This window comes from Triturus cristatus, chromosome 1_2, assembly GCF_964204655.1.
Source record: "Triturus cristatus chromosome 1_2, aTriCri1.1, whole genome shotgun sequence".
NCBI classification, from domain to species: Eukaryota; Metazoa; Chordata; class Amphibia; order Caudata; family Salamandridae; genus Triturus; species Triturus cristatus.
Genome location: NC_140580.1, coordinates 1076083260 through 1076110806, shown reverse-complemented (window position 1 = coordinate 1076110806; position 27547 = coordinate 1076083260). Strand labels below are relative to the sequence as shown.

Genomic DNA, 27547 nt, shown 5'->3' with positions numbered 1-27547 from the left:
GTTAAGAAGATCTGATTTCAGTCAAACTATAACTAAATAAACAATTTGTGCATTCTAGAATCACACAGATATGTAAGTATGTTAATGAGTCACAGTACAACAGATATTTCTTGAGACATATTCAACCTATGCAAAAATGCCTCTGTTTTAGAACTATACACAGAGGGCAGGATTTTCAACAACAAATCTCAGTTTTTATGAAAACTTTATTCCACGGTTCCCAATGTGATACACTGTGCAGGTAGCAAAGCCATTGATTATAAAAATACATTATGAATAATTTAACATTTTTTAAAGTTGTATTTATGATTTTTAAGGTAGGGAACAATCAACAAAATCATTTATATATAAAGGTCTCCTTTATAACAATCTGCTAAATACATTTACTGTTCTTCGAACATTATTTTTCCACGTCTTCCTTTAAAAAAAAAACACATTCCTTTATCAAATTCCATTCATTAACGCAGCTCTTCCAGTAGACCTCTCTGGATCACGCAATTAGGAGACCCTAATTATTCTGGACATGAAGGATAAATGAAAACGCAATCCTGCAGCATGCCTAATTTATTTAAGCAGCTACAGAATTCTGTTAATTCTTAACGAGCATCAACTAGTTGAGAAAAATGCTTTAAATGAAAAACATCTACATGAGAAGAAAATAAAACAATGTCCTTTCTGGGAAAAAACATTTCAGCGTATTTAGTTCACAAGAAAAGAAACCATGCAGCGGAGAACGTTCAAACCTGCATTGCAAATTTGACCACAGAGATAACGTTTTTACTTTTTCAACACCACCTTAATTTTTATATCTTTAAATAAATAAGAAATTAAAAGTGTTGACAAAGAATTCATGGATATCATCCAAATGCAGCATACAATCTAGATAAACCACAAAGCATATTGTGTGGAATATATACAATGGGCCATGGAACCCCATGCTCAAACATACACAACAACTCTTTATCATTTTTTCAACTCAATAAGTGGTGAAGGTATATGGGAAAGTAACGTGGAATTAGTAAAAATGATAACCGTTTGTTGATTTAGGTTTGGTCAAAACAGAGTTCTTTTTATCCAATAGTTAATTGTGTGACTGTTGCAAAGAGTACTTTATTAGCCATAGTCCAGGTAAAACTAAAGTTGTGATGCTTTCTTTGAAAATTTGCAGTATTCGTTGTCTTCTTGAATTTTGTAAAGTTCAAACAATAAAAACTAAAATAGAGAGAAAACATCTATCAAAAGTTGGTGTCCAAACACCCCAACATTTAGCATAAAAGTTATTTATCGAAATGAAAATTCTCTTTCAAAAACATCTGGTATGTGGAAACGTCTTTCACAAGTAAAGTTGGTCAATGTTGTTAAACACAGCAATATTTTCAAACTGGGTAAGGTGTGACACTTTGCCAATACGTTTGATGGCAAAAATTCTAATTTCTTCCAGCCCCTTGTAAAACCTGTTTCCAACCCAACCAAAAATGTGCCTCACTTCTGCAACAGAAGGGCATCATTTGAAGTCAATGATATAGCTCCGATATCACATCTATTCAGTTGTAAATGTTTTATAATGTATCTTTATAATAGGTCAAACAACACCTGCAAACCTTTCAAAGCAAATTGCAAAACTGCATCCACACTAACAAATACTTTGTCTGACTGCAGACTTAAACTTATCCGTCCTGTTCTTTTAAATAAATACATCTTGATTAGCAGACCTTTCTTAGGTAGAAACTACAGTACACAACTTCAGACATATTCAGCTTTCTTTAAAAGTTAGCAACGTTTCAGAAAAAAACCCTATTTACAAAATGTTTATTTATACATTGTTTCAAACAAATTAAATTTTACCTTTGGCAAATATATGTTGTTACCCAACATAAAAGAATAATTGAAACCAATAACATTCTGCAACACACAGATGCAAAATATTCCAAAATAATCAGTGCAGAAGCCACAGTAATACTCTTTGCAACACTGTGAAGTTGTATATTTATAGGTCGTGCCAGGGTCTTGAATTACTCTTTTGAGTTTGTGTATCATTGGCAAACACCTTAATGAATTTAGTTATGTTATCACCGTAATGGAGGTATAGCTAAATTGGTTTGTTGTGCAATGTCTTAACAGGATTAACACTAATGAATCAAACGTGAAGTCAAATTGATTATTATGCCCTGTCTGGTTACTTTTCATTTAAGCATTAATTCCATAGCACTATTTGAAGGACATGTGAAAAGACCAATAAACGGTGTTTTAATGTGAATTACCTACACATTCACCATGGATTTAAAATGTCTGTAAGTGAACTGACTGGCTGAAACTGACCCTCCCAAATCCATACGTTGGGAATCATGATCTGCAACCTCTGGGAAAACTGCTACCAAATTAGCTTCTGGCCCAATGAATAAACTATAATAACTGTGAGGCATGTGGAATCTAATCTGGAAGGCATCATGCTACAGGAGACCCAAGGAATAGGAAATGGAATGTTTTCAATCCAGAAACATTTGGCACATGGTCCCACTGCCACACACGGGTGTGGAAGTTGGCCACACATGTATAATAGCACTTACTTATTTTCAGCATTTACAGGCCCTAGCAATGAGAATCCTTGCATTTTCGGTCTCAATGAGAGTTAGAAAATAAATTCACAAAAATGTACATAACATACATTTAAAAAAATAAAACTTGGGGAAACTAACCAAACTTTTTTAGATACTGTTGTTGCTTTTAGCTGCAGGAGAGTTAATGATTTCAAACAACTGAGTACTTTTAAATCTCTTTTAGTGCGCAACATAGGCATTAATAATTTAATAGTTAGTCATCTCTTTGAGAGCATTAGTGGTGTTTGTACATCGAATAAGACACACTCGAGTCCTGTTCTATCATCAAGGCTTATGCAGCCATAATACTATGACAACTTCGATCAACTGAAGAAGAGCGATTGATTTTCAGAATCTTACTTTCTGGCACTTCTTTGGGTTCTTTGAGCTGGTTACCATCATCCATGTTTGGGAACATTGCAAATATAGAACAAGACACATTGTTTAAATATGCATTAATGCAGGTGGACTACTTTAATACAGTTAAGGCAAGTGGACCGCATTGTTTCTTTGAGACCCAGGTTAAGACCGGGTGCATGGGTAAGACTCTTTGAAAGAGGCCCCCAAATCACGTATTGCGTAAAAGTGCATAAACTGTAGAAGATGTAGAGTGAACTGCTTTGTAAGCATCTCACATCAATTCCAACGTACAATATGAATGGAAACACTGACTTTTGGCAAAAGGTGAACATGCTCCATTCGTTTAGAGAAATCCTATTTAGCAGACAGTTTTGGTCCATTCACTTTGTTCTCTTTGTTAGATAGTCTGAAAAAGATGCTTCTCATTGTGGCGTAACATTGCTCTGTAAGCTCTGACACATCTTCGGCTGTAAGTCCAGTTGTTTCAATTTTTGGAAGGATTTCCACTTTGATTGTACCTGTGAAATTTGAAAGTGACAAAAATGAGTGGTTGACATTGTCTTTTCTCTGTCTGATGTTGAACTACAGCAGGATAATTCATTGAATGTAAATAAAACTGAATGCATTGCTAAAACATCAACAAGACGTATGAGGAATACAAAACTTGTCAGTAAGCATATTCTTATAAAAACATCTCCCACAATTAAGATTTCTACATTGTATGAAAATATGACATTGGAGGTTTACAATGATGAATTTCATAACTGTCTACCTGATACCAAACATCACAATATTCCAAGTATGAAAACGATAATAAAATGGAAACTGTGCAAATTATTGAACCTGCTACTTTGTAAACAGAGGATACATCTTAGAGAGTGAATGTTACCAAGAATTTCAGTCAGTGTACTATTCAAATGTTAATTATAGAAATAAATCCATGGTTACATTGATCTAAAATACAAAATAGAGAGCTCACTTAGTAATGCAGGTGTTCTCATATCAATGATTTACTTTTTGTAAAGTTCTTAGAGGTCAAAATAGACTTCATTTATCTAATTGTGGATTATGGCAGTATAAATGGCAGTATAAATATGCTCCATTCACAAAACATTACAACAGTGCCTATTTATTTTTGGGCTGGACGGGTTAACATTGACAAGCTGTACAATCTAAAGTGTTTTAAGTAGTATTTTATACCCAGATGGCTTGAACCTACAGATCCATGATCCACATCTGCCTATAGTAGGAGCTGCTTAAAATTATTAAAAGTGCTACAAATAACTGGTGCTTAGACCTATTTGTAATGCCCAGAACACATTAGATGATCTTTTAAATAAATGCAATATACATAATGTTTAGAGCACCTAATGGAAACATGTGGACTGATCATACAGCCATCTTTTTTCCCATGCATCTGACCAGCTCATAGTTTAACGCAGAACCCTTAGCTCACTACTGTATGGAAACTGCTAAATGGAAATTACTAAAAAACAGATTTGCGGGACAGTCGATTTAAAATGAACATCAATGAATGTAACTCAGAGTCCGTCAAATTTGGTCTCCTAGGGACTTAACAAAGAGATACGTCTATTAACACATATAGAGAACTAGCATAACAAAAATTGCAAACCCTAGTTTTCACAGAAATCAGTGGAACCTAAAGATAAAAAATGAAATCACAACTGCCTTGGAAAACTCATTACAAATGGTTGTATATGTCAGATTGTAGTGTAGTTCCTATTTCCCTAATAGGCTCTGCACATTGGAATAATATACACTATAGTTTTGGCATAGGACTGAGGTCAGTATGCCCCTATCGAGCATATTAAACTTAATTACTTTGTGTGTCAGCTAACTCAGAGGCCACTAGAAACTCCTTGTGAAACAGAAGGGAGTAGTTTCTGGCAACCGCATAAACATGGCAACTTTGTTTCCCTTTAGAATCGGAATACTCTCAGAATCGTGGAAACAATAGATAACAGTTTCACTCAGCTAATCGTGCATGCTTAGTTTCTGCGGGGTTTACACAGAAAGAGTAGACGGGCGTTTCACTAAAAGGATTTATTGAACAGTCTTATTTCTCGTGTAAGAGATATGTGCTGTTACAATCATAAGACAGTATGCAAGATATATTATGTACAGCGTAAACAGTAGAAAGAAATAATACTGCACTAGCATTATCTTTTAGCTATGACACATATATTCATATACACAAATAACATAGGCTAAAAATGCGGGTACTCATACAATGCGTTCTCTAACTAATTCTACCCCAGTGTACCTAAGTGTAGGACAAGGTAAGAAATAGGTGCTGTATGCTATAGTATGGTATACTAAGTTTGTATGCTAAGTTTGTATGCCAAGGTTCTAGTCAGCTCCATACCTTAAGAAGGAGAGAGGTTGGAATCTCTTATCTGGTTCTCGAATTCTAACACCCCGCGAAGGGAGTCAGAACACTGGAAGCTGGATTCTCTGCGAGCAAGGATGACAGCATCTTGTCAGTGCGTCATACCAGGACACGGGCTCCTCTAAGTCGAGGTCTCATCCTTGCTTGCCGCCGTGGCGAGCAGTCTCAAGTCTTGCAGCCAAGCATGGCTTGCCATGGTAAGGGCAGGTATATTTATACCTGGAAGGTGCTTAGGAATGTTTGCATTGACGTAAAGTGGGGCAGAGGAAGACGTCATGAATGAACCCTTAGGGTATAGCGGTTCATGCATAATAAATGAGTTCTTGGAGAAATCAATAATCTTGGGCTAGGGAAACTCACAACAGCTTAAGGGTCTGTTTCTAAGAACTCGTTGTGACGTTGGGGTGGACGGATATAGGTGACCATGCCTGTATTTGGATAGTATGGCTAATGCCTAAATAAGGACTGGGATCCTATGCCAATATAAGGGCAATGCAAATTGTGTCTATATAAGGACATGTATCAGGAAAACCTATATACGGACACCTAAAGCGGAATACAACAAGATGCGAAAAAAACTATATAGAAAAGAAAACCATCTATATTTTGCTAGTCAGTTTTATAAGTCATGTAAATCCAATGAAGAACTTTGGAACATTTTTGGAAGAAATAACAAAAATATGCATTGAAATTCCATAGACAATTCCAACACAAGAAAATAATCTAACACTTTACTTTTTTATTTTTGTTAAACAAGTTCAGTCTGAATCAAATCCTTGATATGCATATATATGTGTGAACAGTATAGAATCAAACTATAATTTCCCACTAGTTTAAAATAATTACCAGTACAAATACTGAGTAATTATTAACAAACCTTAAATCGATTCTGTTCTCTACACTAAAACCTATTTAATTATCCAAGCAAACATTTTCCAAGATTCCACAGACAAATTGAGTCTATTTCTTGCAGAGTGTAGTACTCTTTCTAAGTTTGCCATTTTACATAATTTATTCATCCAATTAGTTGCAGTCACGTGTCCTTTCTAGTTTCAAAACATTGTTTTTTTATCTATTTATGATTGCATCCATATTTATTTCAACTGAGTTGATGCTTGCGGTTTATAGACATTTAAAAAAAAAAGATCACCATCCATCCAAACGTACAGATTCTCCGAATTTCAGCTAGAGCTTCCTTCGGATTCGTTTCCAAACAGATTTCTTCAAGGACAAAAAGCTTTAAAGTTTTAAACTGATTACTTTTTTCCACAATGTCGGCATTCATCAGCTGTAATCAGTTTGAATATTTTTCATTTTTTGACGTTTCCCGCAAAGCCTGAAACAATTGTTCTGTACTGAATTATGCATTCAGAGACTGAAGACAAATAGATATTCCATCCTTCTTCAGTAATATCCACTTTCAGATCCTTGTTCTAGTGAACCCTACATTTAAAAAAATGTGGTCTATGTTGGTCAAAATTAGGTGCTAACATATTGTGAGATCCTGATGTTGCACTCGTATAGACCTGTCTGTGACTAGGAGGTGCCTACTGTTTGGATTATAAGACATCTTATAGTAGATTTCCAACTCAATCAGTCATGGAATTTCTGTGTGCCATTACATGCCTTTTCTAAGCATTAGCAAAGCCATTTCGGGCCGCCATTTTGGCAGGGCAACGCTCTAGGGTCTCGCCTGTGGTAACTGATCCCGACTACTTCAGGACCAGATGGCACCGACGCGCAGCAGGTGGGCGCCGGCGGAGTGCCAAAGGCAAGCCCATCTGTGCCTGTCCGCGTCCGGCCAGGGCCAGTTATGCTGCCCAAATCTCCAGGGATTACTTGTGCAGTTGGAGTAGAGAGGAGCTCCTTTCCCTCAGACCTCCCACCTGCCAGAACCCGACTCTCGTTTCACTTCGAGACTCGGCGGAGACTTGCTTGTGTCCCAACGGTAAGTTTGTACCCAACACCAGTCAAAACTATGAGTGACTTAAGGGTCCGCGACTAAACCTTCCAAAGCACCCTTGGCCCGTGGAGCTAAAAGCCTGTCTCATTAACTGCAGATCACTGCCTAAACACACCCTGGAAATACACCAATCCCTAGTAGACCATAATTGGGACCTTATGTTCCTGACCGAGACATGGCTACGGGAAGACTCTAACCCAGCTGTGGCCTTAGCCATCCCCCAGGGCTATGGCATAATCTGTGCTAATAGACAAAACAAGAGACCGGGCGGAGGATTAGCCATCATCCATAAAGTTACATGGGAGATCGCTACTTCCAACTTTGAGCATATAGACAACATTGAAGGACTTCCCTTCTGTATTAAACTGTCCGCCTCTGCCTCCTGCTCGGGACTCCTTCTTTATGGTTTAAATCTTTTATTGACATTTCAAAACACACAGAGAAACACCAACAAAGAAGATGATCAGCACCCTGCGGATTCAGGATGAATGGTCGGGCCCCTTACCACTATGATTGAAATCCAAACTGGACATTACCCACCCTGGAGATATCTTAAGAAGTTCCAGCAAGGGTACCGTTGAATAGAAAATTCCAACCCCCCTTTCCCCCCCAATCCCTACCCACACCCTCCGACGTTCCACGTCCATCAGCCCCACCCCCCGCTGCCTCTACAGGTCTTGATCCCTACTCTTCCTTCTGGTCATCAGATAAGCGCAGCAAGCGCAAGTAGCGAGGACAGGTGACCTCGCAAAATTCGGAGGACAACAGTGCCAGAAAGGGTTTCCACAGCTCCCCGTATTTGGAGCCCTCCCCCGCCAGCGTTAGCGTAAGCTTGTCCATGCCTAGGACATGCCACAACCGGTATAGCCAGCCCGTGAAAGTTGGAGTGTTGGGGGTGCGCCAGTGAATAAGTACGTTCTGTGTCGCTGAGCCCAGTGCTATGGCTATCTGCCGACCCCTACGCGATTTAAGCGGGTAGGTCAGAGGATTTGGGAGGCCCAACAGTGTGTACGCCGGGAAGCGCGGTATCGCTGTATTAAAGTGCTTGTCCACCTCATCTAGCACCTGGGACCAATATGGCTGGACATGCTCACATTCCCAGAGTAAATGGATCAGGGTGCCTATCCGCCCACAAACCCTCCAACACTTCGCGTCCCTCGTCCGGTCCATAGTGTGTAAATGTTCCGGGGTGTAGTACCAATATGTCGCAACCTTTGTGAATGTGTCGATGAGTCCCACATGGTAAGCTGAATGTCGGGCCCTATAATAGATTACCTCCCACTCCTTGTGTGTCAGAGTTCTACCCAGCTCCCTCTCCCATCGCGTCTTGCCTGAATTGTAAGTGTGTGCGAATCGAACCTGCATCATCCTATACAGATCGGAGATTAACTGTTTGTCCGATGTGCGCGTTATTAACCATCGCTCATACTGGCAGAGCCTTCGATCTGCAAATGGACGGACCCGCTCATCGAGCGCCCAGTGCCGAACCTGGAGGTACCGGAGCCGATCCATTTCCGGCAGCCCATACTCCTGCTTGAATTGCTGAAACGGGCGCACACCGTCTGCATCATACATGTGATATAGAAAACGGCATCCGTCTGGTTTCCACCCGCCGAAGGCTACCGAATCCAGCCCAGGGGCAAATTCCGGATTATCGAACAGGGGAGTGAGCGGGGAGGGAAAGGTAGTGAATTCATGGGAGACATTAATGTGGTCCCATATCTCCAGAGGGACACGGGTGATATAGGAAGCGTAGAGATTAGGGGGCCTATGCTGTTTGCGTGGAAAGGGAATTTTCTGCAGAGGTTGTGCTGCTACCGCTTGATCCTGAAACAGCCAATGTTTCTCCGACTCCCAGCGGCTCCATTCCACCAAGTGACGTAACTGGGTGGCCTGGAAGTAGAGCTGAAGGTCAGGAATCCCGAGCCCCCCATTTTCAGGTGGGAGAGTGGACAACAACCGCTTCATGCGCGGCTTTCGCCCGTTCCAAATAAACTGGGCCAGTTCTGATTGTGTCTGCTGTAGCCATCCGGCAGGCGGCTGCAGGGGAATGGTGCGGAAGAGATAGAGGCTCTGCGGCAGTATGGTCATCTTGACCGCCACAATCTTGCCCAGCCAAGAAAGGGGATAATACTTCCACTGCCCGAGTTCCCTGCGGATCTTCCGACGCAAGGTCGCATAATTGAGAGCCACCACCCGTGGAAGTGTAGAGGCCAACTGAATCCCCAAGTGTGGAACCGAGTCCTCCGCCCACTGGAAGGGGAGTGAGCTCTGGAAGTACTCCCGTGTGGGTGGAGACAGGGAGAGATTAAGGGCTAATGACTTGTCGGCATCCACCCTGAACCGTGCGACCTGCGCGAAGGCGTCCAGATCCGCCATGCAGGCTGGTAGTGCCTCCCGCGGTTAGATAAGGATAGCAACGCATCATCCGCGTAGAGGCTGATGGTATGGACATACCCCCCAAACTTGATTCCTGAAACCCCTGGGTTTTGCCTAATCCTCTGGGCGAGGGGTTCCATATATGCGGCAAAGAGCAGAGGCGACAGCGGACACCGCTGCCTCGTGCCCCGCGCTATAGGGAAGCTGGAGGACGTGTGGCCATTCACCCGCACCGAAGCCGACGGGAACTTGTAGCAGTTAAAAATATGGGTGCAAAACTTCTCTCCCAGACCCATCCGTATCAATACCCGCTTCAGATAGGGCCAATGGACGCGATCAAACGGCTTTTCAGGGTCGATCGTGAGCAGCATGTATTCTTCCGCCGTACGTGAGGCCTTTTCAACCAAATGCAAGACACGTTTCTTGTTGTCAGGGGCTTGCCGCTCTGGGATGAACCCCGCCTGATCCGGGTCAATAAGACCCGGCATATAGGGTGCTAGTCAACCGGCCAATATTCCCGTATAGAGCTTAAGATCGACGTTCAACAGCGAAATGGGACGGCTCGCCCCACAGCGGGTCTGGTCTTTCCCCGACTTGGGGATAACTGCTATAAAAGCCTCCAGAAGGTCCGGGGGAATCGCTCCCGCGGCTGAGAAGGAGTTGAATAGCTGGGTGAGGAGAGGCGCTAGCAGAGTGCAAAACGTCTTATAAAAAATGGCGGTGAAGCCATCCGGCCCAGGGGCTTCCGCCAATTTCAACCGGGAGATGGCAGCAATCACCTCCTCCGGAAGAATGTCTCTGTCAAGTTGATCCGCCTGATACTTGGACAAAGTTGAGAGCTGTCAATTGGGAGCTTGCGTACAGGTTAACGTAAAATTCACGGAATGCCTCGGCTATATCCCTGTCTTCCGTAACTTGCGTGCCATCCTCTTTACAGATCTCACGGACCCCCTGGCGTTTTCGAACCTCCCGAAGCTTATGGGCGAGAAGGCGCCCGCACCTGTCCCCCCCAGTATAGTAGGTGTGCCTTAAGCGCAGGGCAGCGTACTCTGCCCTATCCTGATCGAGAGCCACAAGTTGCTGCCGTACCGCTTTGGGCTGGCGCCACACTCTGGGGTTGCCCGTCCTCTGATGCATTTGCTCCAATTCCCTAGTTTTTTGAGTTTTTTGGGTGAGCTCATCCTGCTTTCGTCTACGTTCTAAATTGTCAGCGGCCGAAATAGCAATAAACTCACCCCTGAGGACTGCCTTCAGCGCTGCCCACTGTGTTGCTAATGTTGTGTCAGTATTGGCATTGTGCGAGAGGAAATCAGTGATGGACCGTCGGATCTGCACTAGTACATCTTCCCGGTGTAACAGAGTGTCTCTGAGGCGCCATACCCTGTCAGGCCGCACCACCGGTGGTAGAGTCAAAGTAGTAAGCACCGGAGCATGGTCCGAAAGGGAAGCCACCCCTATCTCAGCCCCTGATGCCATCGCACTAACCGAAGAGGATGCCAAGAGGTAATCCAGCCGAGCATATGTCTTGTGTGCATGAGAATAATAAGAAAATTCCTGGCTCTGCGGATGGAAGCTACGCCACAAATCACACAACCCCAAGTCGTGTAGACGGTCATGACCCGCCGCCGAGAGCGCGCCAGTCTGGTGTGTGCGTTGGCAAGATCTGTCTTGTACATTGTCAAAAACAAGATTCAAATCCCCACCCAGGAGAATATTGCGATCACTTGTGGCCATAACCTCTGTGAGAGCAGACAGCAAAAATCGCTCTTGACCCTCATTAGGGGCATAGAGAGAGCCATTGGTGAAGGTCAGGGCACCCAGAGCAAATCTATAGACTAATAACCGACCTCTAAATTCCGCCTCTTTCTGCAGAACTTCCCTCCTGAACCACTGGGCCACTAAGATCGCCACCCCCGCAGCCTTGGTGGGGCCAGAAGAAAAGAGCTGTGTCGGGAACTTTCGGGAGCGGAGCCGGTGACAGTCCTGAGTCAGGAGGTGGGTGTGAGAAGTTGGCCTGATGTATGATGTCACTAGTTCTAGTGTACACCTTATATCAGTCCAAACAACCCTTATGGTGATTGGTTGTAAAGTCAACCTTATAGACCAGCTATCCTAGTGGTAGCATGGACAAGAGCAGTCTTAGGCTAAACTCTGAATGGCATGTGAAGCCAGCTGTTATACCATATATAATGTATCTCACTAAAAGTGATGAAATGCTAATGTCCTTAGGAAGAAAAATATGTGTGTGTAAGGAAGGGAGGCAAAGGAAATCTTTTCTTTTAAAGACGAGAACCCTCACTCACCCGAGGGTGACATGCTTCATCATTGGGTCCCCTCTTGCACACTGTAACCGCAAGGTATACAGTGTGGGCTACAACTCTCAAAAAAGGGGCAAGAGAGGAGCGTGAGGTGTTTTAATGGGGATATCCAAGGTGACAGGGGGAGTAAGGGGCAGAGTGTGAAATTAAACAGTGTGTAGGTAAATAAAACTAGCTACAGGGTAACAAAGTCAAATTTAATAATAGTTCCCATCAGCTAGAGTTAAAATGAGGTGATCTAGGATTGACAAAATATCCTAGTTATTGGTGGTCGACATGTTTCTGCCAGATGACTTAATTGTTCGCGGCATTCATCAGGACCTCTCAATATATCACTCTGCTCGTATAATCAAAATAAATGAATTACAGACCATACTCGTTGGTAGGGTGTAAATGACAAAAGGACCAGCTGCAGTCCGGTACAATGTCTCTGAAAAAAGATTGTTGATCAATTCAGTATCATTTGTAAAAACTTTAAGGTCAACCTCCACATACCAAAATAAACACCACACACGTGATATGTGTTGCACACGTGATAAAAAGGGGGAAAACACACATCATTCAGGTAAGTCAGTATATTGTAAGAACTCACCTAAGGGTAATGTTAATTTACCTCTACCTTGCGACGAATGATGCTAAAGAGCACAGATTACTAGAAAGATAAAAGACCGGTTCAGTATGGTTCTCACATGTTGCACAATTATGAACACATAGACTAATAGATTGGTGTTGCTGTCATTGGATATAGTTATGACAAGCACAATCTATAATTTACACAATAAGCAGTATTCAGGATAAAAACTTAATAAATCTCATGTCCCAAAAAAAGGGAAGTGACTCGCAGTCACTTCATCGCCACGTGTAGCTTGTTGGAGTATGAGACGGACTGCATGCCAAATCAATTGAAGTCGTCCGTATGTAATATAACACCCGTTAACCCAATATTCCCAAAGAAACGAGTGGGTCCAGAGCGTTACACGCAAGCTACCAGCCCTTAGGATCATGGAATAGAGTTAAATGATAATGGCTAAGTCAGTGAGAAGACTGCACAAATCGGATCGAAAATCACTCAATTTCAACAACACCCAAAGCAGTGAGTGTGGGTAGCCGGTGATGCTTTGGGTGTTGTTGAAATTGAGTGATTTTCGATCCGATTTGTGCAGTCTTCTCACTGACTTAGCCATTATCATTTAACTCTATTCCATGATCCTAAGGGCTGGTAGCTTGCGTGTAACGCTCTGGACCCACTCGTTTCTTTGGGAATATTGGGTTAACGGGTGTTATATTACATACGGACGACTTCAATTGATTTGGCATGCAGTCCGTCTCATACTCCAACAAGCTACACGTGGCGATGAAGTGACTGCGAGTCACTTCCCTTTTTTTGGGACATGAGATTTATTAAGTTTTTATCCTGAATACTGCTTATTGTGTAAATTATAGATTGTGCTTGTCATAACTATATCCAATGACAGCAACACCAATCTATTAGTCTATGTGTTCATAATTGTGCAACATGTGAGAACCATACTGAACCGGTCTTTTATCTTTCTAGTAATCTGTGCTCTTTAGCATCATTCGTCGCAAGGTAGAGGTAAATTAACATTACCCTTAGGTGAGTTCTTACAATATACTGACTTACCTGAATGATGTGTGTTTTCCCCCTTTTTATCACGTGTGCAACACATATCACGTGTGTGGTGTTTATTTTGGTATGTGGAGGTTGACCTTAAAGTTTTTACAAATGATACTGAATTGATCATCAATCTTTTTTCAGAGACATTGTACCGGACTGCAGCTGGTCCGTTTGTCATTTACACCCTACCAACGAGTATGGTCTGTAATTCATTTATTTTGATTATACGAGCAGAGTGATATATTGAGAGGTCCTGATGAATGCCGCGAACAATTAAGTCATCTGGCAGAAACATGTCGACCACCAATAACTAGGATATTTTGTCAATCCTAGATCACCTCATTTTAACTCTAGCTGATGGGAACTATTATTAAATTTGACTTTGTTACCCTGTAGCTAGTTTTATTTACCTACACACTGTTTAATTTCACACTCTGCCCCTTACTCCCCCTGTCACCTTGGATATCCCCATTAAAACACCTCACGCTCCTCTCTTGCCCCTTTTTTGAGAGTTGTAGCCCACACTGTATACCTTGCGGTTACAGTGTGCAAGAGGGGACCCAATGATGAAGCATGTCACCCTCGGGTGAGTGAGGGTTCTCGTCTTTAAAAGAAAAGATTTCCTTTGCTTCCCTTCCTTACACACACATATTTTTCTTCCTAAGGACATTAGCATTTCATCACTTTTAGTGAGATGCATTCATTTGGAGTCAGTGATGCCTGATGCTTTGTTTTACTCCATCATTCGTACCCCTTAGTGTGATATACCATATATAATCCCTTGAATACCAAATGAAAGGACACCACACAGTCTTATTTAAGCATACATTAAGTAACACAGGTAAGTAATACAGTTAGGCCCTAGGGGCCACGCAAACCATATACTAAAGAAGTGGTATAAGGACCACTGTCACGGAAATAGAATAGGCCTAGGCCTAGGGAATCGCTGGGGCTACACTACCCTACCAACAGTTAGGAAGTGGGAGGCCCACGGGATTCAGGTGCAGAGTGGAAACACTCACGTGTAATGCTAAAAGTCAATAGAATCACTAGCAGTTAGAAATAAGCAGTTTTAGGACACTTCTGGTATAGCTAGAAAGTCGAGACTCGGAAACTAGACCCTATGATAGTCAATACCCTTGTGAGCACCGGAGTACCCAAGTTACCTAGCCCACGGGCTGCGGGTGCATAGGTGTGAACTTGCGTCGGGTTTCGTCGTGGACTTCTATAGATGCCTGAAGGAAAGTTGCTGACAGGCAGTCAGTGAAGAGTGTCCGGTGGATCCCAAGGCTGGGATCAAGAAGGAAGGATACCTGCAAGCAGAAGGGACAGAGTCTGGGTCACTAGCCAGTGACCACGTGGAACCAGGAAGGAACCAGGCGATGTCGTGAAGATTGCAGGTGAAGAGGTGAAGCTTGTCGCAGCAGCCACGGGTACCAGGAGACGTCGAGGACTACCAGGAGGCGAGCTGTCCCACGAAGGCTCTTGCTGTCGGCGGCGTCTAAATCGAACTAGGACTCACCAAGCCTTGGCAAGCGGAACCCACGAAGAATGGAGGACTTGCTTCTGGTGCAGACCAGGAAGGTCTGGGGTGCTTCTCTTTTGCAGAGAAGCAGGAGCCAGTCTGGAGGAGCCAAACCAGCAGTGGAAAATCAAAGGTGTGTCGTCACAAAGGCCGCTAGCCAACGGGCAAGCAACCGGACAGACGCGGCAAGCAGGAAAATGCAGAAGGGCCCCACGCAGGACTCGTGGAGTGTGGGGGGCTGATCTTCGGTGCAGATGGTGCTTGGGGCTTCTCAATCCCCGGTGCACAACTTTGAGGGTACCTCAGAAGCTGCGCTGGAAGATACTCACCACTTTTCCCAGGTAGCCGGTCCCACGTCTCTCGTCGCCTCCACGGATCTCAGCTCGGCTGTGGATGTGGATCAGGGTCGGAGAAGTCTGGAAGTCAAGGCTCTGGTCGGGCTCTGCAGTCGGTCCCTCGTAGAACTTCAGCAAAGCAAAGGGTAAGTCTCTTGATGGTGCCTGTTTGCACAGGGTAGCCACTCCTTGGCCACAAGGGAGATTCTTCAGTCTTCTTCTTTCGTCGAATGTCGAAGGTCCAGAGTTTCTGTTCAAGTTGCAGGTTCAGGATAATCTAATTTAGCAGGGCCCAACTAGCTTCTAATATACTGGGCTAGTGGGCTGGGCTACCTGCATGGTCCCTCCTATGGGTGGGACCAGGAAGGGGAGTGGCTACACCCCCTTTCCTTTGTCCAGTTTCGCGCCAGAGCTGGGGCTGGAGTGCCCCAGCACCGGTTTGAACTGGACTATGCATGGAGCACCTTGTGTGCCCCAGGCATGTCTCATTCCTTTCAGCCCTCCCTGCCCCAATACACTAAAGTCTGTCTGGGGAGGTGCTAGCACCTCCCCAAGCAGGAAACCTATTGTCCAGGCCTCCCTGGCTGGGAGGGCTCCCAGCAGCAGGAGGTCAGACTCGTGTCTGTGGCAGCAGCATCCATTTTGTGATGCTGAGGCTTTGGTGAGAGTTAAACAGCAAAGTAGGATTTTAACATGTCTCTCCCTCTACAAGGGAGGAATAATATCCTCATCACCAGAAATGGTATGGGGGTATTATTCCAAAGTGTTAGACACCTTACACGACATGTTTTGATAAAGCCAAACCATAGTTACCATAACCGTTTAAGATTATAAGGTACTTTAAGAGTATATGGTAGCCTATATCATAGAACAGCTATAAGGACATGGTTCCAAAAGCTGGAGACAGGCTTAGCTCATGCTAGAGCACCATCTCACATGTTACCAAGCACTCTGCCTCCAGGATTGTTAAGGCCTGCCATAGGAGTGGCTGATAGGTACACAGGTGTCTATATATAAGGGTAGATATAGGTATACTATATCTAAGCAAGGGGTGATTACACGACCTTGCCCCAGCTGAGTGATCAGCCAGTTGTGTCCGATTGGAAGGCCAGACCAGGGGTGGCATAATACATGCTGCAGCCCCTGGGAGGCCTAGGGTACACCTATGCCCTGGGTACCTAGGGTACACTGTACAGGGTCCAATAAGGTGATCCTTACCAATTGGGTATGTACCTAGGGTACATGGAGTCCTTTTTAAAGAGAGAGCAGACAGCCTGAGACCCTGAATGGCAGGATCTCAGGCCAACTAAGTCGAAAAACCAGCTAGACACTAGGTAAAAAGTTGGGGGTAACCATAGTCAGATATCCACCTTCCTACAGTGGGTCTCTTGGAGGAGACAGATGTCAGCCTGCGTGTTCTCCAAGCACGACAGTATGGCCCTGCGCTTAACTGGGTTATTGAGACCCCGAACGTCGAGAGTCAATACTTTAAGCGTGTGTGGGGGCATTCACGTTATCCAGAAAACCCAGGGATCGCAAGGAGAGCAGCGCATCACATGAAAGGGAGACGTGCCGTAAGTGAGCGGTGTGTGTTCCTCGTGCCAGTGGAACCGCAGCAACCCATACAATGATGGACGTGGAACCCCATAACCCCCCCAACCAAATCCCCCAAACCATACCCAAAAACCCCAACATCTGAGTAATGAAAGTCCAAAACAAGTGTCCTCCACCGTCCGGTGAATGGTAGGTCAGCAACGTGGGATAGAGTACCATAATGGGAAGGCCACCCTCCCGCCGACGGCCGGCACAGGAACCTAGGAACCAAACAGTCTATAAGTGCCGCTTAAATCAGCCGGGTGGGGATTTGTTCAGCCCCGCGGAGACCATCTCCAAAGCTGCTTGCTGGCCCCTAAGGATCTCCGCCACTGGGGGTTTCTTAACGTGCCAACGGCGTCCCTGTTGGCGCCACCTGGGCCTGGTATCCTTTGCGTCCACCGGGGAGCCATCATCTCCACTGTCCTCCGCCGGTAGCTCCACCCCTAACAGTTTAGCTAGCTCTGACAAAGAGAGCAATTGGTATAGCGTGTTGTCGATGCGGAACACCAGGCGAAAGGGATGGCCCCAGCTGTACGGGATGTTGCGCTGCTGAAGATGAGCAGTGATTGGCTTGAAAAGTCTACGTTTACGGAGCGTGAGTGCTGAGAGATCCGGATAAAGGACCGGCGCATGGTCGTGGAACACCACTGGATGTTTTTGACAGGCTTTGCGAAGTATGTCCTCCTTTGTGCGATAGTCTTGTACGCACACTAAGATGTCGGACGAAGAGGCGGACAAGGGCCTCGGGGGTCCCACTCTATGCGCCCGGTCGATCCGCAACCCAATCTCGGGTGGGCGATCCAGCATATGATTAAAGAGTTCCCTCGTGAAGCGAAACCGATCTTTCGAGTCGTCAGCTATTTTCACTCCACGTATTCGTATGTTATGGCATCGAGACCAATTTTTCAGGTCCTCTACATGGGTCTGGAGGTCAACCTGCTGATCATGGATCCGAATGATCTCTTGTTGCAACGCCGCCAGTTCTGTGTCGCGCCCATCACTTTTGTCTTCTAACGCAGCGACTCTTTCCCCGATGCTGTCCACATCCCTGCGAACTTCTTTAAGCTCCGCCATGAATTCCTTCTGAAGGTTTTGAATGTCCTCTCTCAGGGCTGTGAACATGGATTCTAGGAAGGACTTGGTAATCTGCTCAGCTCCCTCCGTCTGCGCGGGACCATAGCTTGCCACAGGCCAGGCCAGTGGGAACCCCAGCGAGCAATATCCCCGGTCCCCTGCTCCTTCCTTTGCCATCGGCTCGTCAGAAGAGGGACACCACCCCACCTAGGCAGCTGTCCAACGCAGGTGTCCCATCGGTCTCAGCCAGCACCACCACCCCTGTCCCCCGGCTCCTCGTGATACCCGGCCCTTCTCCAGTGCAAATGCCGTCAGGGTCAAGAGTAGAGGAGCCCCCTTCGAGCAGCAGCGCGCCTTCCGCTTCCACTCGTTAAGGCTTGACAGTCCCCCGCTGGTGTTACGGTGTCTGGCTGCGTGCTGATCTCCCCAGGCCCTCAGCCCATCACCCTCGGCTTCAACCGAGGTCGCAGCAGCCTCTAGAATGTGTCCCCGCTCCGTCCGGGAGGTCACCCGCACCTCTGGCTCTCACCGACACCTCTCCGGAGGCCCGCCGTACTACGTTCCACTCAGAGCCTCTGCCACCCCCCAGCGACCAGGCCACCCAAAGCAAAAGTCCAGCAGGTCAATCCTCCTTGGGGGCGGTGCAGGCGCTTGCCAAAAAGGCCACCCTGGAGCGTCGTCCAGCATCTCCGCGCGGTAACAGGTATGATGGAGCCACAGACGCCGCTCCCTGCGTGCTAGGGTCCAGGATTCGATGGCCTGGCGCAGGGACAGCCACGGGGACCCAGGCTCTTCAACTCGCTACCCCGGCGTTGCCCCGCAGCAAACTTCCGGCCACCCTCGGGCCCCCAGTTCCCCCCCCCCCCGATTTCGATTAATCCCAGCCGCCAGCAGCTTCAGCTTTCTAGCCAGTCTCTAAAATGGCGGCCGTCCCCTCCGATGGTTCGGGTGCCAGCCACCTCTGTCTCTACTGTCCTCGCTCACCGCTGAGCCATGGGCGTTGAACCTACCAACAAGGCCTCGGCGGGGGTCAGTGAACACTAATGCGGCCCAGGGGCCGATGCTGCAACAGGCCGCCGGCAGGAGCTCAGAGGTAGCACGTCCGTTCACCCCGCCATCTTGGCCATGCCCCCTCCGGGACTCCTTTATAGACCCCCAGATTGTGGCCATAGTTCCTCCCTTACTCTGGTTGACTATATCGCCCAGGCCAGCAGGCGTTATTCGAATGCTGGGTGATCTCAATTTCCATGTGGATGATCCATCCTGCTCGCATAGTGCAAATTTAATTTCTGCACTTGCTGTCTGCAACCTGATCCAACGAGTCTCGTCTCCGACACATAAGGCAGGTCACATACTAGACCTTATATGTTCGAACCTACCAAACATTACAGTGGATTCCCCCAAGCCGGTGATCTGGTTCGATCACTTCCTGATCCCTTTCAAGCTACACCTCAAGAGTGGACTGAGAGCCACTTCCATACCGAAGGACTTCAGAAAGAATTGGAGTAGGGTTTCCTCTGAGTTCCTCGAACTGCATTTGCAGGACTACATGCCCGCCATTTCAAATAACCTCGAGGCTAGCATCACAAACCTAAATACGTGGGTCAGCGATGCACTCGACTCAATTGCGCCCCTGAGGCCTGTAAACTCCGCGAGAACGTCCACTTCCGCTCCCTGGTTTTCAGAGGAGATCAGAGCCAAAAAATCTGAATGCAAAAGACTGGAACGCAAATGGAGATCATCCTACTCCCAGGAGAGCAAAATGGGCTACCGAGCAGCGCTAAAAGAATACCGTAAACTCCTCATTGTTAAAAAGAGATACTTCCTAGCCGAGTGCATTATCAGCGCCAAGAACTCGTGAAGAGAGGTTTTTAAGATAGTGAAGTCCTTTACGAGTCCCTTAGTGCTCACACACTCGAGACTCCCGTCACAGGAGCTGTGTAATAGGATCTCAGATTTTTATTTAGGAGAAAATCGCCCTGATTATTGAGTCCTTCCCAGCAGCACCTTGCCCCCCAGAGGCGACCAAAGCTAATAACCCAGGGCATACCCTTATGCCAGTATTCTCGGAATGTGCTACTATTCCCATGGAAACGTCTCTGACCAAGCTTCAGAAATTTAAATCCGGGTCCCCTGGTGACCCGTGGCCAGCTAAACAATATAGTGCCCTGCCTGAGTGCCTCAATCCCCCTCTAAATGCCATCTGGAATTCCTCCCTTAGACAGAGGATTTTTCCATCGGCCAGGAAGCACGCATTTCTTCTCATTATACTGAAGAAAGCTAAGTAATTATAGGCCTATTTCTCTGCTCCCCGTTCCTGCTAAAGTTTTAGAAAAATTAGCCCACCAGCAATTGGCAGCTTTCATCGAGTCCATCGAGTCCAATGGCCTATTGCACGAGTTCCGTCCTGGATTAAGTACAGAATCCGTCTTGATCGAGATGGCCAACTCCATACGCTGGGCGGTGGATGGAGGCTCCGTGGCCATGCTTGTGCTTTTAGACAGGTCAGCAGCGTTTGACACGGTGTTCCATCCCATCTTATTAGATCGCCTTAATTGTATAGGCATCCAGGGGACGGCGCTGAACTGGATTACATCTTACCTGCATGACCGAGAACAACAGGTCTTGACCCTTTCACCTCACTCCCTAAACCATTAAAATGGAGGGGTACAGCAGGGTTCGGCCCGGAGCCTGCTTCTTTTTAATGTCTACCTGACACGCCAGGTGGAGCTCATCGCCAAAATGGGGATCAAGGTGACATCCTACGCGGATGACACTCAGCTGCTGTTCACCTTCAGCGGAGAGTCCGCTTCCACCGTTGACCCGCTAAAAGAGTGCCTTAAAAACATCTCAGCTTGGATGAACCAAAACTTCTTAAAGCTAAATGCTGACAAGACGGAGGTCTTGTTTTTTAACCAAGCTATCCCCCCCGATGAACTTGTGGTGGCCAGCTGAATTGGGAGATGCTCCCACTCCGAAGGACTCTGTCAAGAACTTGGGAGTCAGATGGGACAAAGACCTGTCCCTCGCCACCCATGTTCAACTGGTATCTGCGGCCTGCTTTGGCAAAATTAAAACCATCAGAAAATGTATTGATTTCTTGCCAGAGTCAGCTCGTAAAACCGTGATCCATGCCCTTACGTTTGCCTTCCGAGCGTATCAAGGGTAAGGGCCTAACGACCTGAGGAAGAGACTTCGCCCATATCAACAGGACAGACACCCTAAGGTCTAACCACAAACGTCACATCTCCGCTCCCTGTTTTGCGAAGGCAAGACTGGGGGGGTAGATCATTCGAGGTGGGGACCACCAAGTGCTGGAATAACCTTCCTTTCCACCTACGCATGATGCATTCTGAACAGGAATTCAGAAAGGCCTTGGAAGACCTGGCTCTTTAGTCATAATGACTATAGATGCGCTCTCCTCTATCTTGGGTGCTGTCTGTATTAGCGCCGGGACACCCCATTTGGGGTAGCTGTGTGCTTTATAAATGTCTTTGTTATTATTATTATTATTAATAGGTCTCCCCTACGTAAGAGCTATTGGCTTTGCCAATGTGTTTTAGCCATGTTATACACCAGTGTGGCTCCTGTTTAGCATTGCTAAAAGTTAGCGTGGAGGGGAGTGTCGTAGAGTGGAATGGCAAAGAGTTGAGTAGAGAGTCATAGAGTGGAGTGGCATAGAGTGCAGTGGCATCAAATTCAGCAATAAACAATGCAGCATCGTAGAATGCGGTGGCGTAGATTAAAGTGTGTTAATGGTAGAGTGCAGTGGTCCAGAGTAGTGTGGCATACAGTGCAGTGGCGAAGAGTGGTGCAGAGTAGCGTAGAGTGGTGCACAGTAGAGTATATTGCTGTAGAGTGCATTGGCATATAGGGCAGTGGTGTGGAGAACTGCAGAGTGAAGTGTCATAGAAATGAGTGGTGCAGAGTAGAGTGGCGCACAGTGCAGTGGCAAAGCATGCAGTAGTGCAGAGTAGAGTGGCAGAGCTCAGTGGTGTAGAGTGCAGTGCTGCAGATTATAGTGCAGTGGCATAAGATGCAGTGGTGGCGTAGGGTGGAGTACTGCAGAGTGAAAGGATGTAGAGTGGCATACGGTAAAGTGGTGTACAGTGCAGTGGCAAGGAATACAGTAGTGCAGGGTAGAGTGGCGCAGAGTTGAGTGACATAGAGTGCAGTGTTGCAGAGTAGAGTGTTGTAGAGTGTAGAGTGGAATAGAGTGCATTGGCATTGAGTGGCATAGAGTTCAATAGCGACGCAGAGTAGAGTGCAATGGCATAGAGTAGATTGGTGTAGCGTAGAGTGGCACAGAGTAGAGTGCAATGGAATAGGGGGTACCAGTGAAGTAGAGTAGAGTGGACTCGTGTAGAGTGCATTGGCGTAGAGTGTTGCAGAGTATTTGGTGTTTAACTATTTTTTATTGGGATTTTCAAATAAACAATGATGCTCTATCAAACATAGAAAGGCAGGTGTATGCATCCAGGGTGGAAGCTAAAATGTTCCAGACATAAGCATAAAAAGAAACAGTCAACATGGGTTCTTACCAGCATGTGGAGGCCGATACAGCATCTCACAATGCCGATCCACTGCAGGGGTATAAAGATAAAGAGACAGTCCCAGATAGCTACCCGGTGCTCCTCTGCCACTACCATTTCACCCTCATATAGCCAATGGGCAAATACCATTCTCACAACCAAGTCAGAAGCAGGGTCAGAGGACAACGGTACTGCTACAGCAGGGGTGAGAAAACCTCTGAGGGCACCCCCTCAACCAAAATCTGTCCCAGGGCATCTATTCTTGGGCAAGTCACAAACATCGCATCTCAGAATAGTAAATTCAGGACCCTGGGCACTCCTCTAAACTCCTCTCTCCAGATCGCCTCCCTCTTGCATTCACCCCCATTTGGCCAATTCCTCCCCCATCTATGCAGATCGGGCCCAGTGGTAGATTTCCAGCACATCGTCAATTGCCTACATGTGAGGATGAGCGCTAGATCTGCAAACCTGTCCTTCACCCTTCAGGTCACGCTGTGATTATATAGGCCCAACAAGCACAGCTGTGGGGTACAGCCAAAGCGCCTATCCGTGGCCCGACACATCCCAATATAGAGCCAAAATTAGACTGGTTAAAACCATGTGATAGAATCCCCCGTCATCCATGTGGCATCTGGAGCAAGCCGGCGAAGCACCAGGGAACATGCCATGTATACATCTAGGGTGAGGTATGCCCGATGTAAAAATGAATGAATTTAAATCTGGCATTTTGGGACACCTAGGGGATGAACACTAGAGGCTTCCTCCAGGATGAGTCACCAAACGTGTAGCCAAGATATGCCTCCCAGCATTGGTGCAGCTGGGAAAGCTCCAGCTGCCCCCCTTTCACCAGAGCCCTATAGAGAAGCACGACTGCCCTCCTTCTCCCTGTTGTAAAGAACAGATAGCAAAGATACTCATGTTCTGGAGGTTCTGCGGAACCAAGCCCCCACCAATCAAGGACCCTACCGAACAAAGCCCCATGTAGCAGAAATAGCCCCACATGAATGTCATATCTCACTCAGATACAGGAAGGAGCTAACCCCACCCCCTACAAATCGATCACCCAGTATAGTGAGCCCCACCTCTGTCCACTGATGCAAGCCAGCCCAGCCCCCCCAGATGCTGCCAGTACCAAGCAATCTTCAAAAAGAGCTCGCAAGTGCATGGAACCCTGGTGTGCGTCCTCTATAATACCCTCGCCCACACATGCTGTGCCATCCTAACACATTCCTGTAACGCACCATCATGCATGGGCAGGCTTTAACAGAATTCATGTCAAAAGAGCTTTGGAAAGCATCTCATGTTCCTGATGACCCACCACATCCCAGAGCACTGACCACCACTGAGCCACCTATTGTATCTGTAGTATAACCACAATGGGGTGACCCTGTGTCCCTCAGAACCTGGGTATGTAATGAAACAAGCTACAGTGGTTCTGTCGGTGTAAGGAAAAAGCTATTTATGATGCAGAATAAATCACAGTTGGTTGCCAAATACATAATATTTAGATTCACTACAGCATACAGATTCAAAAACGTAGGAACACCAAGATAATAGTAAAAATGCAAAGCACTCATTAGTAGATGCATGTAGCGATTTTGTGTTCAAAAAAATTGTAGCTCCCATGGAAATTTACAGGTGCTGGAGTCTGGCAATAAGCAGTTGGAAGGGGAGACCCCCTGACTGCCCCCCAGGGCCCTAACGGCGCCAGAAGAAGAGCCCAGGACCGGTGCGCAGAAACAGGGGCCTATGCGCAGGGAGAAGAGAGACCCAGTAGGAGAATCAGGCGAAAGGCTGGCGCAGGGAGCCAGTAAAGAGCACTCCCTGCAGAATGGCCCCCCTCACAGGCCCGAGGGCCAAGGAGAGTGTTTCCAGTGGCTGGGGCTGGCCGAGAGGAGCCAGAGGACACGAAAAGGACGCAAATCGGACTCCGGGGGTCCGAGATATGCCCCCCAGAAGGTAGGCGACCTTTGACCCCGCCTGGGACCGATGATTATGCGTATGGGGCTCCGTCGCCGGTCACCATCAGGCCCCCGGGGTGAATCAAGTCCCAGGGGCTGCCCCACAGAAGCTGGAGAAGGGGGGAGCGCCGTCGCGCCCCCCCTCTGTGAAGAGGTCCAGGGGCCTGGGACCCCATCCCTGGGCCCCGAAGCAAAGACGGTGAGCGCCGTCGCACTCCCCGTGAAAATTGAAGGAGGGGGTGCCAGGAGCCCATCCTGGTCCCCAGCGAGCCTGTGAAGACGGGGTGCGCAGGCGCGCTCCCCGCAAAGAGGGAGGTGGGTGCCCGGGACCCCATCCCCGGGTCCCGAAGTCATGGAGGGGGCCTGGGACCCCATCCCCCGAAGATGGAGGGAGGTGGGGGAGTGCCGTCACACTCCCCCGACGGCCGCCGGACCGACGGGAGCCTCCTGGTCTGCCCGCCCACGCGGGCAGACCAGAAGACTGTGCCAGCTCCCGTGGCCACACACGGAGATGCGGGCCTCACGGGGAGCTGGCGGGGGCAGCCGGGGGTGGGCGCCCTGTTCTGCCCTCCCTCGAAGATTGCCTGCGGGGGTCCCAGGTGGGACCAGGACCCCCAACCCCCACAACCGAGGAGGAATTGCACGGGGCCCGGGTGGGACCGGGCCCCCGAAAATGAAGCAGATCGGCCGGGGGTGGGCTCCCCGAGCCGTACCCTCACCTGGGGGTCCGGGTGGGACCGGGCCCCCCACCGAGGCCCAGGAGGCGGCGCGGAGCACCATAAAGATGATTGCGGCTCTCCCCGGCACAGCGGGAGAGCCGATGCTTCCATATGCGAGCCTACCCATAATGCCTTGCAGGCCAGGGGCCTGAAGGGTCAAACCAGCGTGTTCTTTGCTTGTGGTGGCCCCAGGAGGATGGGGTCACCATCACATGAATGTGAAGGTGCTGGTGGAGCTACTGGAGAGGCGCTGTCTCCCCCCTGCACGAAGAGAAAAGCCCCACCCTAAGTGTCTTGGGGATTTGAAAGAATAACCCCTCAAGGGCTCAGCCAGCATTTAACTACTTCTGGGCTGGAACTTTTGTTCTATAGCTGAGGGTGAATTGAAAAGTGCATCATGGAATGAAGGGCTGAGTTGGGGATGTCTGGAGAGGGGCATACTCTGGAGGTGAAGAGGTGTATTTGCACCAGAAATGCATTTACTAATGGTTATTTCTTTTAGAGGGACTAAAGTTCATGTTTTAAATGTGAAATACATGTGAGGTGATGTCATAAGCAAAGTGGGGTTATGTTGCCAGACATTCCTCCTAGGGTGTCTGGCTGTATATGCGTAATCCTATGATTTTATCTGTGATGCTTTTAGGGACTGCAATTGCAATACATTCTAGTGATCCACAAATTTGATGAGTACTGTCATTCTAAAGTGTTGCTTAAACATGTATTCTTGCTGCTGCGCTTAGGTGTAGAACCAAGACTGCTACCCTTAAGATATAGAGATACATACTTTATGGTCTGTAGGACATTCTCAGTCAGGGTTATATGTCACCAAGGCCGGGTTACCTATTTTAAATGCATGTTGAGATATTGGGGGGGGGGGTCGCCACTGGGATGGTGCTAGTGCGCCGGGCCCTCGCCCCAGGTTATGTTCAACCAACTGCATTGCATACATGGGAGTGGTGGTACTAGACCCCACCCCCCCTGCGGGAGGGGTGGCGATGTTATGCAATGTCACAAAGTAATTCCAACAGCTTATGTATATTTGTAAATTGGTGCATAGTATTGAGTAGTGTGTGTGTTTATTAAATGTTATTTTTGCGCACCTACAAAAGGCGATTACTAGCCCACGCCACCTCCCTTGAGTAAGCCCCAGACTGCTCTGCAACGCTACCCTCTGACAGTCAGGCGCTACAATTGGGTGTTTGGTTCCCAGTGAAGGACAAATGTAGTCATGATATTTGTGCAGGCCTCACAGATGCTGCCTCGTTTTCCAACAACGGCATTATCTGAGTTTCCACAACAATGCTTTGAAAAATCATCTTCCATATTCGCAACTCTTGTGAGTCAAAAGAATCTTGTCTAACCCTGTTGTGCTTCATGAACAAATTGAATTCATGCGCGATCATTTCAAACAGAGAGGCTATCCAGAGAACGTCCGGGAAAAAGCAAAAGATCGTTGTTCCAAAAGAACTCGCTCCAAATTATTCAACATCACCATGAAAACAGAAAGCAAAAGGAATGTGGTTGTGTCGAAACTCTCCACCTTGAGCCAACAGTACAAAAGATCAATTAGGAGACACTGGCCCATACTTGCTCTTGAACCCGATTTCAACGGCATTTTCAAGGACACACCAATTTTTGCTTATACAATGGGCAGGAATTTGAAAGACGTCATAACCCAAAGACCAAGCGACAACATGGAAATCAACTTCAAGGGCACTACACCTTGCTTCAATTGCAGTAATTGCAATAATGTGATCAAAGGGGCGACCATCAATCATCACATGAAAGGTACCAATATAAAACTCAAAATTAATGGCACTTGTGAGACAACCAACGTAATATACATGTTGAAATGCCCATGCGGCTTAGTATATGTTGGAAAGACCAAAAGAAAGATAAAAACCAGGATACATGAACATAAAAGCAATATTCGTACTAGAAACTCTAAATCAGTTATTGCAGCTCATTTCATGTACAGTCATCACAACATAAGCCAACTACAATTTCTCATCTTGGAAACCATCAGAAGAATCAATGGCAGAGACAACAACAAACATCTCTTACAACAAGAGAATCACTGGATTAAATTTCTGAACTCACTGAAACCACACGGTCTCAATGACCGGATGGAATTTTCGTGTT

General features: G+C 46.8%; 1 protein-coding gene across 1 annotated transcript in view; it reads right to left on the bottom strand.

The window, feature by feature from the left end:
* Nucleotides 1-188: 188 nt before the first annotated feature.
* The window catches only part of AGPAT2 (1-acylglycerol-3-phosphate O-acyltransferase 2), a 421046-nt gene continuing 393687 nt past the window's right edge, over nt 189-27547 (bottom strand). Inside the window, exon 6 of the mRNA XM_085612947.1 lies at nt 189-3475. Within this exon, the coding sequence (XP_085469073.1) occupies nt 3312-3475 (164 nt within the window). The 3' untranslated portion in view covers nt 189-3311. The remainder of the gene's footprint in view (nt 3476-27547) is intronic.